At 36.5% G+C, this 12,332-nt stretch overlaps 1 protein-coding gene across 1 annotated transcript; it reads left to right on the plus strand.

Annotated features, from left to right (window-relative positions):
• Nucleotides 1–1,262: 1,262 nt before the first annotated feature.
• On the plus strand, nucleotides 1,263–10,991 carry LOC137036200 (globoside alpha-1,3-N-acetylgalactosaminyltransferase 1-like). Its single transcript, XM_067410233.1, has 4 exons — nucleotides 1,263–1,675; nucleotides 4,341–4,370; nucleotides 4,600–4,737; nucleotides 10,057–10,991. The coding sequence occupies exons 1-4, from the start codon at nucleotides 1,263–1,265 to the stop codon at nucleotides 10,745–10,747; spliced, it is 1,272 nt and encodes a 423-aa protein (XP_067266334.1). The 3' UTR covers nucleotides 10,748–10,991.
• Nucleotides 10,992–12,332: the final 1,341 nt, after the last annotated feature.

The raw sequence follows: 12,332 nt of genomic DNA on the forward strand, positions 1-12,332 counted from the left end.
CTGGACTCCATCTGCCACAGAAGCGTTTAACCCTCTGGAGTCTGAGGCTGATTTAGGGACTGGAGAAGTTTTGACATGCCCTGACATTTGTGCTTTTTTCAGTTGTTCATAAACATATTAATGGAAAAAGTGTCATTACACTGTATTCAGCACAAACTGGGCTACAATAATATGTGAGGATCATGTATGTACATGTTTGTGTTTTTGAAGGAAAAAACAAAAAACTTAAGTCACTGAAATAAGGCAGAAACACAGTATGTGTGGAGATGTGAATCACCACTGAATAATGGGCCATTCTCACCTGAGAAGACAAAAGAATTGCATAGTAATGAGCTGAAATGACTTGCATATTAATGAGGCATTTCAGTCAGGTAGGCTGTGAAAAAAACCTTCTGTGATGTCTCAAGCTCATTATGATATATGAAACATACAGAAAAATATTATTACAATATAAAGTAATGGTTTTATATTATACTTTAAAATATAATGTATTTCTGTGATGCAAAGAGTCTGAATATAGGCTTTTAGTTTAAAAGCATGCACATTTGGAGAAATATTGGATTCTCATATGCTTTTGTCAATTTTCTATACAAAGGAGTTATATTTATTTAATATTCATTGTCATTACTATGAGCGCTGGTGTTTTCAATTCATACATGAAGTCGGAGGGCGCTCTCTGTGCATTTTTAGTCCACAAATTCATCTAAAAGAAGAAGAGGCTATTCCATGAATGGAGTTTCCCATTCATACTGCAGCCGGAGGGCGCTAAAGAAACAAAAACTCAACTAAAGAAGAAAACAGGAACTAACTGCATGTCTTCTAGAGCTCGCTAACCATGATTTTTACATCCAGATAAACACTTTTATTGCCTCTGAATAGCGCTCCCTCCGTGGGCGTGGCCGCATTAGCGGATAATGAGCTGAATCACGGACTTCTGACATGGCTCTCTTTTCATACAGATTACATAAACACAGAAGGTTTGTTTTCGATTTGACTTACATGATTTAAAACCTGACATCTTAACGTTTTTTTTAGACATAAGTTTAATTTTTCTGTGATTAGTATTCACTAAGTTACAGTTAATTTTCTGAGAACTATCAGACTGGACTTTGTTCAGAGGGAGAGGAGAAATCACGCATCATTTTAGTTTTCTTTATTTTTACAAAAAGCACAACATATTGTTTTTACTCTGAGTGTATACAAATAAAAGAAGATATTCTATAGTTTCAATTGATATATTACTTATGTCTCTATGACAAAAAATGACGGAGTATTTTAAGTCTGTTTTGCTGCAATGTGAAAAATGGGCTCTCTTCTTCACACGTTTTATCTTCACCGTTTCCTACCGTCCTGGCTCCAGAAATATCAAAGCTGATGCCCTGTCACGTATCCATGCTCCAGATGAAACCACTGAAGATCCCGAATCTATCCTACCTGAACAAGTGATCGTCAGCCCTATCACCTGGTCTCAAGAAACTCTCCCTCCTTCCAATGTCTCCACCAACACTCCGCCGGGTTGCCCCCAGGGCTTGCAATACATCAACCGAGCACGGCACACTCCACTGATCCACTTTGCACACTCTTCACTAGGCACTGGCCACCCAGTGGTCAATGAAACCCTCTCGCTGCTGAAAGAGCACTTCTGGTGGCCCAACATGGCCAACGACATCAGGAGGTATGTGCAGGGATGCAATGAATGCGCCATGTCCAAGAGCCCTCGCCATTTACCATCCGGCAAACTTCTTCCTCTGCCCGTTCCCATCCGACCCTGGTCACACCTAGGAGTAGACTCTGTGACAGATCTCCCAGCCTCCAACGGATTTACCTGAAAAAAAATTGCATTATCAGCTAGGAAACTTTATAGTTGTTGGAGGACTATTTTCTCCAAGATCTTAGAAATAAAAGACAAATTTGAAATGGGTCTGAAATTGGCTAACACTGTGTGGTCTAAGTTCTGTTTTTTGAGCAGTGGGTGGACTGACGTGTGTTTAAGCGAATCAGGTATGATAAAAGATTCTAAACAGCGATTTAATATGATCAGAAGATGAGAGCCGACAACATCGATGACTTGTTTAAGGAAGAAAGGAGGGATTACATCAGTACAGGAGCCTGAAGGCTTAAGGTGACATCAATAATGGTGGAGAATCATAATACAAACCCTTGCATGATTTAGGAGTTCGTTTGAAACAGCTTTCTGATTTAAAAGTGATGTTAGATCGTAGGTTAAAACTGGTGTCAAATTAAGCATAAAACAAAATAACACAAACAAACTAAACATCAAATCATGTGAAAGACGGCAAGCCACACACAATGGCGCCATCTTGGATCTTGGAACATCTTTTATGTAAAATATCTTACTCAGGGCAGTAGTAAATAAAAAATGACATGCATTTTGTATGATCTCTCTTATTATGCTAAAATAATAAAAAACATTTTGCAGATTCTGCAAGGGGTATGTAAACTTTTCCATAGGCTTAGAAGATTCCTAATGCAGTGGTTGCATAGAGATCGATTTAAAACTCAGACTCTCTTCAATACAAAACTCCTGTGCGAGTTCATTTTTAATCTTTATCATTGAGTATCCCCTCAAATGCAAATGTGAAATTGACTTCAACAAACGAAAAGGTAGTATTAAGTGATGTATATTTTAATGCTGGGCAAATGATTAATCGCATCCAAAAGAAAAGTTTGTGTTTACATTATATATATATATACAGGGCTTGACATTAACAACCGCCAGCCCGCCAAATGCGGGTAGATTTCAGCTGTGGCGGGTAAGACAGCCACTCCCACCAGCCACTTTGGCGGGTTGAATATAATTTCAGCCTACAGCCAAATGAAAAATAACCAAGATCGTCGTATCACAAAATTACAATTCAGTCACAATTCTTTATCGATTAACTTGCGGTTAGTGAAGGCGGGATAGGCGGAATCGCGCTGAATGACACAACAGAATCGCTTGCGTGCGCGCTCTCTCTGTCGCGCGCGATCAGTTCTCCTTGCGCCTGAATACACGCACAAAGATGTCAAAATGCATCGTGTGGAGTATCTCGCGTGAATACAGTGGGCTATGGCTTACGGCTAAGTGGGTAAAAACTGGATATGTGTCAGTATATGACGTCCATGCATTCAGCAGCCCCCAAATAAATACCTGTCTGTCATTAATGTTAATCAAACATCAAACATTTTTAAATAAATGTTTACATGTATGCTAAATAAACATATGTATCTTAAAAAAAAAAAAAAAAAAAAAAAAATATATATATATATATATATATATATATATATTTTAAATTACTATTTGTAATTTGCTTCTTTGTTCTTTTTATATAGCCTAACAAAAATAACTATACATAACAATGTATAGTCTTGATTTGGGTGGTCAATCTGCATTTGTAAGTTTGAAAGGGTTTTAAATCTTGTAAATCAAGTAAAATGACTCAAAATCAAGTAATTTAAGCATGCCAAATTCAACTTTAATAATATATAATGTAATTTCCCAACAGCAAAATTGTGGCCAGTGAAAATGCTGAGTGGCTAGTAAATTTGGAAAACCACTAGCCACATTGGCTGGTGAGCAAAAATGTTAATGTCAAGCCCTGTATATATATATATATATATATATATATATATATATATATATATATATATATATATATATATATATATATATATATAATGTGTGTGTGTGTGCTGTGTATAATTTTGTATATATAAAGACACACATGCATTTACATATTGTCATGATCATCTGCTGAAGTGCCCTTGATAGCCATCAGAGGGCACTCCACCCCAGACTATTGCCACTATCACAGACTCCATTTCCCATAACCCACTTCCCAGACTCATTACTGTTCATTGCACACAGCTGTTATCACTCATGTCATCATTAGTGTCTGCCTATTTATACCTGTTTTGTTTCAGCCAGTTTCATCATGGTTTTGTTATTGTTATGTTGCATGTCTGAGCACTGTTTTTGTTTTCATGTTTTATGGACTGGTTACTTGTGTTTTTGACCCTTTGCCTGGCTGTGGCAACGATTCTGGATTTTCCTATTAAACTGCACTTGGATCTTATCCTCAAGTCTCAGAGCTTTGTGACACATTTAAGAAAAATTTTTTTATATTTATATATAAACTATTTATATATTATATAAATATATTTACAGTATATACATGCAAACATGTAAATATATATATATATATATATATATATATATATATATATATATATATATATATATATATATATATATATATATTAGGTGTGTGTGTATATATAATATACAAAAAGTGTATTCTAATGTTTTTTTTTTCCGTTTTTTTTTTTTTGTTGTACAGGCTTTCATACGATCAGCCCCGTGTAATTGGGTAAGACCATAAACCGTTCTTTGTGTATATATACAGTAGTCAACATTTGAAGTGGATCAAAACTTTTCATCAAAGTTGTCCTAAAACCTTCTTCTTAGGACAACTTTGATTAACTTTTTTGATGCACTTCAAATGTTGACTACTATATATTAATATGTGTTTGGATTATATATTAATATGCATTTGGATTTGCATTTCGTGCATATGTATTTGAATTTATTTAAAACAGCCCAGATAGCAAAGGTATTCCCTTGACACCATGGTTAGCCCCAATCGTATGGGAAGGAACATTTGATCCCACATTGATTGATTCGATCTACAAACGACAAAACTTCACCATAGCAACTACAGTCTTCGCTCTTGGGAAGTGAGTACCTATCTCTTTTATCTCTGATCTTCCTTTACTTTGAGTTTAAACCGTATCAAAATAAACATGAATGCCTTTTCAGTACAGCTGAGGCTAAATGAAGGATTGGGCATTTCACGTGCAGAAGTTAAACTGCATCGACCAGCTTTAGGCCTGGGGGGTATTCCAGAAATCTGATTTCAAGTCAAGTCACCTTTATTTAAATAGCACTTTTTACAATGCAGATTGTGTCAAAGCAGCTTTACATTGATAACTGGTACATAATTTGGCTGCACAGCAGCTCTTAAATAATAGTGTCAATGCAGGAAGATCAGAAGCACTGTTGAATAAATGTCAAGAATACTATTGAATATCAATTTTGTACTTAATATACTGTTTTTTGTATTTTTTTGTATCTTAATATAAGAACATCTAAGTGTACTCAACTGTGCTATTTTGAGACACCATAAATATGAATTAAAATGTGCTTTTTAACATACTATCTCTGTATTAAAAAAAAAAAAAAATGTATTGTTACCACTTGTAGTCAGGGGCAGAGCCAGGGGGTGGCCAGGGGTGGCCCGCTCACAATTGCTATTTCTGTCTACTTTTTTTTTTTTTTGTTGAGAAGAAAGAGAACAGTCTTTTTAAGACCACAAAAAATGGGAGACTTTTTAGACACTCACTCCAACTTCGCCTCAGCGCCAGGCGCAAGTCAAACGCACGCGGAAACGATACAGGTACCGAATAAGCTTCAACAGAACAACAGTAAGCTATATGTTACGTAAATGTTTCTCAGCTGGTGGGTTGCAAGACCACGCACTTTTCAATCACGCGCAAATATGGTGCGCTGTATATTACTCACTATAAATGCAACGTCGTAGTTCTGTCGTCTATTAAGTCATGAAATAACCAAAAAGGCGATTAAAGCTGCATTAAAACTGCATGCATGTAGGCCTATATATGCGTCACATGTCTCTGGACTAAAATATTCTGCTATGTGAGATCACAATATAAAGCACAAGCTTATATGTAATTTTTTAATGCATAAATAAATGTGAGAACTGTGCATTTGTACTAGAAGATGCTATTTTTGCGTTAATTTAGAAATACAAATAAAAATAAACAAATAAAATCAGCATTTTTTGTAGGCCTAATGAGTTTAATTTTAAGTATGATAGAACTGTTGCAATTATTTATTTTGACAATATAGAAAGTTAAACATTTAGTGTTTACTTTTTTGGTTACTTTTTGAAACAAACTCAGAATTCATTGGAATCCATCAGAATTCAATGAACTCAGAGTTCATTGATTATACATAAAATTCAATGAAGGTTGAATAATCTTTGAAGTACAGTATGTAGTTATGGTCTCATCCATGGAGATGCAACAATGAAGAACAACTATTGGGGGTTCTGAGAACCAGAAGTGACTAAACAAGTTGAAATGTAGCTAAAGTATGAGCCCCTTTATTAATATGCCTGCAAGTGAGGAATGATTAAAAAAAAAAAAAAAAGAAGAAAAAAAAGGGTCAAATTCACTCAGCATTCCACGATCTCAATTACAATTAAGTAGGCTAAAAACAAACTGTATTCAGTTGTGTTGTTGGCACAGTCAAACTAATTTTTGTTGAAATAATGAAGATTTCTGTGCCACCCCAGACTGGTTGCTGGCCCCTGCCTGGCCACCCCTATGAAAAAATCCTGGCTCCGCCACTGCTTGTAGTACACTTGAACCCATTCATACACTTTTAAAATATATTCATTAGACATAGAAAATACACTTATGCATTATTTAAAATATAAGATAAATATATACAAAATGTATTTATAATGTATTGCCCACATATTTTTATAATTTAATTAATTTCAAATGTATTTTAACTGTTAATATTACCTTTATTTGATATACTTAACTGCATGTTAATGGTGTCTTTAAATGGTGTGTAATGTTGCTGTTTGATCATAAACAACATCTGAAAAGCTACGACGCTCAAAGTTCAATGAAAGGAGAGATTTTCTTTTACAGAAATCACAACAAACAACTGGTAGGGACTACAACTAGCTTCTTCCTGGTTTAGTGACATCACAAACCCTACAATTTACATAAACTCCGCCCCCGAGAACACACAACAAAGGGGGCGGGGCCATGTTGGGCTGCTTTAGAGAAGAGGAAGAGTTGTTGTAGTCGAGTGTTGTTGTCATGCCGTCATTTTACGCCGGACTGCTTCACAAACGAGGGTCAATTCAACACAAAAGATGAACATGACGGCACATGCTAGTGGATGAGTTGAATCAACTCCACAGCAACTACATCAATTTATCCACTAACCATTGAGAAACGTCTAAAAGTTGTAACTTCTTCCTGAGTCTCTCCATCAGTGTCGACTCCGGTTTGAACAATGTAAGGCTGAACACTTTCCTCATTTTGGCTGCGTGAGATTCTCCAGCTTTGTTGTTGTTGAGCTGTTAAAGCTCCGCCCTCTTCTGGAAAGGGGGCGGAGGCAGCAGCTCATTCGCATTTAAAGAGACACAAACAAAAACGGCGTGTTTTTGCTCGCACCCAAATAGGGGCAAATTTGACAAGCTGTAATAAATGATCTGTGGGGGATTTTGAGCGGAAACTTCAGACACATTCTGGAGACACCAGAAGCTTATAACTAGTTCATTAGTGTCATGATCCCAGCCTGTGTTCCCCTGTCTTGTGGACTTTTGTTGTATTTCCTGTCCTAGTTCCATGTTTTGTAGTCCTTTTGTAGTTTTTCTTGATTAGTTCTCTGATTGTTCCCAGGTGTTTTTTGTTTGCCAATCAGCCCATATGTGTATATACCACAGTGTTTCTCATGTTCTTTGTCTGGTGTTGTCCTACTTGGATGTATCGTGTGCATTTGTTTTAGTTCTTGTTGTTCCCTGTGATGGATTATCCTGTTCATTGCCTGGACTCTTGTTCTGAAATTTTTCATAGAGTTTTTTTGCAAGCAGGAGCACAATTGGACCGACACCACTTTTTCTAGTATTTTAGACATAAATGGAAGATTTGAGATGGGTCTGTAATTTGCTAATACATTTGGATCTAATTGTGGTTTCTTAATGAGAGGCTTAATAACTGCTAGCTTGAACGGTCGTGGGACGTGACCTAGAGATAAAGACGAGTTGATAATATTGAGAAGAGGCTCTTCTGCTACAGGTAACAATTTTCTCAGTAGTTTAGTGGGTATTGGATCTAATAAACATGTTGTCGTTTTAGACTCAGTGAAAGTTTATTTGGCTCTTCCTGTCCTATAGCTGTAAAGCACTGCAACTGTTCTTGAGGGGCGATAATTGAGGCTGAATCATAAAACTCTGTCAAAGGTTGTACATTTACAATTGTATTTCTGATGCTTTCAATTTTCTCAGTGAAGAAATTCATAAAGTCATCACTATTAAACTTTAATGAAATGTTTTGTTCTGGTGATGTCTGTTTATTTGTTAATCTAGCCACTGTACTAAACAAGAACCGTGGATTGTTTTGGTTATTTTCTATGAGTTTGCGGAGATGCTCGGCTCTGGCTGCTTTTAGAGTCTTTCTATAACGGGACGAACTGTCTTTCCATGCGATTCTGAAGACCTCTAAACGAGTTTGTCTCCATCTAGATTACGAGTTTCTCTTTTGATAGCGTGAGTAATACTGTTGTACCAAGGTACAGTATTTTTCTCTCTAACCTTTTTTAATCTCATCGGTGCAACAGTATCTAATGTACTAGTGAAAATAGTACACATGCTGCTAGTCATTTTCTCGAGATCATTTAAGTGTTTAGGCACGCTGAGCAGCTGAGACAGATCAGGCAGTTTATTTGTGAATTTATCTACAGTTGTTGGGAAAATTGTTCTGCCTAGTCGATATCGTGGCGCAATTTGACAAATATCATCAGTATGCAGTACGCATGTTACAAGGTAGTGATCAGAGACGTCATAACTTTGCGGTAGAATTTCTATAACGGTTGGATTTATTCCATGTGATATAATTAAATCTAGAGTATGATTAAGACGGTGAGTGGGTCCAGTGACGTTTTGTTCGACCCCAAAGGAGTTTAGTAAATCAGTAAACGCAGCCCCTAACGCATCATTTGTATTGTCAACATGAATGTTAAAATCTCCAACAATCAGTGCTTTATCGACGTTGACCAAAAGGTCTGAGAGAAAGTCTGCAAACTCTTTTAGGAAATCAGCATAAGGCCCTGGAGGTCTATAAACGGTAGCCAAAGCAAGAGATAGTAGCGACTTTTTACTTATATCTGAGAGTGTAACATTTAGCATAAGAATTTCAAATGAATTAAACCTGTAGTTTGTTCTCTGAGTAACATTAAGATTATCTCTATAGATTGTTGCAACACCACCACCTCGGCCAATCAGACGGCATTTATTTTTATAACAGTAGCCAGGTGGACAAGACTCATTAAGACCAAAATAATCATTTGTTTTAAGCCATGTTTCAGTAATGCAAATTACATCAAGACTATTATCTGTGATCATTTCATTTATAATAACTGCCTTAGGTGTCAGTGATCTAATGTTTAGTAGCCCTAGCTTTAGACATTGTTTTTGTTCAGTTATTTTGTGAATTACTGGTTTGATTATGATCAGGTTTTCGCTAGATCCTTTATTTTTATGGTTAGACCTCACTATTCGGGGAATAGACACAGTTTCTATAGACTGTACTACACTCACATTTCTATCAATGAAGTGGGCAGAACACAGGCTGTGATTTGAGGTTTGACTCACTAGTCATATGGTGCGAAGCGTCTTGGAGATGTTATCTGACAGAAGATCCGCTCCGAATCTGCTTGGGTGTAAGCCATCAGCACGGAAAAGCCTAGGACGCTCCCAAAACAGATTCCAATTATTTACAAAGAGCAGCTTCTGTTCATTACACAAAGACATCAACCATTCATTTAAAGCAAATAATCTACTGAACATTTCATGTCCTCGTCGGTACCTCGGAAGCGGTCCGGACACGATGATCCTCGTTGCAGGCGATGTGGCTCGTACCGTTTCGATCAGGCTCCTGAAGTCCTGCTTCAGCACCTCCGTCTGCCGCAGCCTGGTGTCGTTCACCCCCGTGTATGTCAAAAGCTCAAGGAAAATTTGATTTCTCAGTTCATCACCCCTTTAAATGTAGGATTACTATATAAAAGTCTACTAAGATAAAAAATTATTTTAAAGCATTCAAAGCACACTTTTAAGAAATAAAACTCCTCTGTATATTTTTGTTTATTTACTTTTTTTTCAGTTCTTGTGTTGAGGAATTTTATTGCCATCTTATGTATTACTTTTGTATTCCTTCTCCCTTGCTGTTTTTCAGATACACACGGTTTCTTAAAGATTTTCTGGAGTCTGCAGAGCAGAATTACTTTGTTGGATTTCATGTGCATTATTATCTATTCACTGATGAACCAGAACAGGTTCCTGCAGTGGAACTGGGTGAAGACCATCATCTGACTGTGATAAAAGTCCCTAGTTCTAACAGATGGCAGGAGATCAGTTTGAGCAGGATGAGAAGACTGGAGGAACTGATCGAGAGTCAACTGGTCAATGAAGCCGACTATGTTTTCAGCCTTGATGTGGACTCAAAGTTCTATGGTCGCTGGGGGGTAGAGACTTTGGGTCGCCTAGTAGGTGCGTTACATCCATGGTTTTATAGTTCCTCTCGTGAACAATTCACATATGAACGCAGGCCAGAGTCTCAAGCATTCATTCCTTACTCTGAGGGTGATTATTATTATGGTGGAGCTGTGATCGGTGGCTTAGTGAAAGATGTATATCAGCTTGCTAAAACCTGCCGGGAGCAGCTGGAGATTGATGCATCTAAATCCATTGAGGCAGTATGGCAGGAGGAGTCTCATTTGAACAAGTACTTCCTTTATAACAAACCCAGTAAATTGCTTTCTCCCGAGTATCTGTGGGATGACAAAAGATCTAAACCAGGAGAGATCAAAATCATTCGGTTCTCTCAAGTTCTTAAAAACTATGCTGAAATTCGTCCAAACCCTTAGCAGCTGATACCAGAAACTTGGATATTATTTGTACTTTATTTTAACAAATATTTAGTTGTTTTTGACTTGGTTTCCTTTTCATGGAGTTTTAGTTTGTTTTCCTTCAGTCACATGTTTCCCGCCTGAGTTTGTCACTGTGTTTACTGATATTAGTCATTCTGTTCAGCAGGGAAAGTTTGGGTCTCATTTCTTGATTTTATCTTGATGTTTGGTGTGAATATTTAGATCTGGTGACTTTGTTCATAAATTTTTAGTTTAGCTCACAGGCAGCATTTAAATACGACTTCCTGAAGTGGTTGTGTACATTGGGAACTTTTTATTTAAAAAAACAAAAACATTTTGAATCTCCCCTCTCTCTCTCTCTCTCTCTTTTTTTATATATATATATATAATATATATATGTGTGTGCGTGCGTGTGTAAAATTCAGATAGAAACTTATATTTCCTAGGGGACGATATGCAAAATGGCAATGCATTTCTGCATTTAAATTTACATTTTCCACACCATATGTGCAACCTTTTTTGTGTAAATACAATTGAGAAAAAAAAAAATTCAATGATGATTTTACTTTTTTTCTTTCTTTTTTTTTTTTTTGCTTGAACATGCTAAACATATATTATCATTTCTGTAATACATTTTTATTTTAATTTTGCAACTTATAAAGCATTAACATATCATTTAAACACATTTTAACTTGTGTAGGAAATAGCAAATGTAAATTATATTATTGAATATAAATCATTTTGCTCCAAAGGTTGTACATATGGTATGGAAAATGTAAATTTAAAAATGGAAATACATTGCCATTTTGAATATTACATTTCAAATTGAATATTGCTACAAATATGCTTCCATATTCTGTCCTCTGATTGATAGTTAGGGGCCAAGCATCGAAGGTGCTTTAGCCCCTATTGTATCTGTTAGATTCATTATTATTATTCTTCCCCAATGGGAGTCTATGGCAGCCCTATCAACGGAACATGAGAAAATGAATAAATTTGGCAGACTTGTAAAGATGCTCATGAAAAGTGATTGGACCAAATTTGGAGTATGTAGAACCAACTCTTTAGCACCACCACCAGTTCAAAAATTCACCATTCTAAAGGTTATAACATTTGAACCATTTGCTCTAGAAAAAAGTAATTTAGTACATCTGATTTGTCTCATCATGTTGATGCTATTCAACATTTTACATTAAGTCTCCGCCCATTACAGTAGCAGCCATTTTGAAAAGTACAGTATTCCGTTTTTTCGCTACTCCTCCTTCAAAATGTGTCCAATTTTGTCCAAACTTTGATCAGATGATCTTGGACTGAGGCTACGTTTACACATGGGCGGCTATTTTCATAAACGGACATTTCAACCTCTCCGGTTTCAAAAATAACATCGTGCACACATGTCAGTTTTCAGAAAAGTTTTCATTTACACGTACCCGTGTATGTATGACGTCAAGAGTGTAACGAGCAGTTCAAGCCCATGTAAGCCAATCAGAATCCCGAAAAAAAAATCCCGAATTCCTCTTGAAGTGGTTCGAAGTTGTTGCAAAATTGCTGATGTCCGAGCACTCATTCGTCTCTGCTCCTC

Source organism: Chanodichthys erythropterus, chromosome 14 (genome assembly GCF_024489055.1).
Source record: "Chanodichthys erythropterus isolate Z2021 chromosome 14, ASM2448905v1, whole genome shotgun sequence".
NCBI lineage: Eukaryota > Metazoa > Chordata > Actinopteri > Cypriniformes > Xenocyprididae > Chanodichthys > Chanodichthys erythropterus.

What these genes read in the sequence shown, in the direction of transcription:
- LOC137036200 (XM_067410233.1), top strand. Translation starts at nt 1,263, where the DNA reads ATGACGGAGTATTTTAAGTCTGTTTTGCTGCAATGTGAAAAATGGGCT. An exon ending in GATCAGCCCCGTGTAATTGG is followed by an intron (nt 4,371 to 4,599) that starts GTAAGACCATAA and finishes TATTTAAAACAG; the next exon opens with CCCAGATAGCAAAGGTATTC. An exon ending in ACAGTCTTCGCTCTTGGGAA is followed by an intron (nt 4,738 to 10,056) that starts GTGAGTACCTAT and finishes GCTGTTTTTCAG; the next exon opens with ATACACACGGTTTCTTAAAG.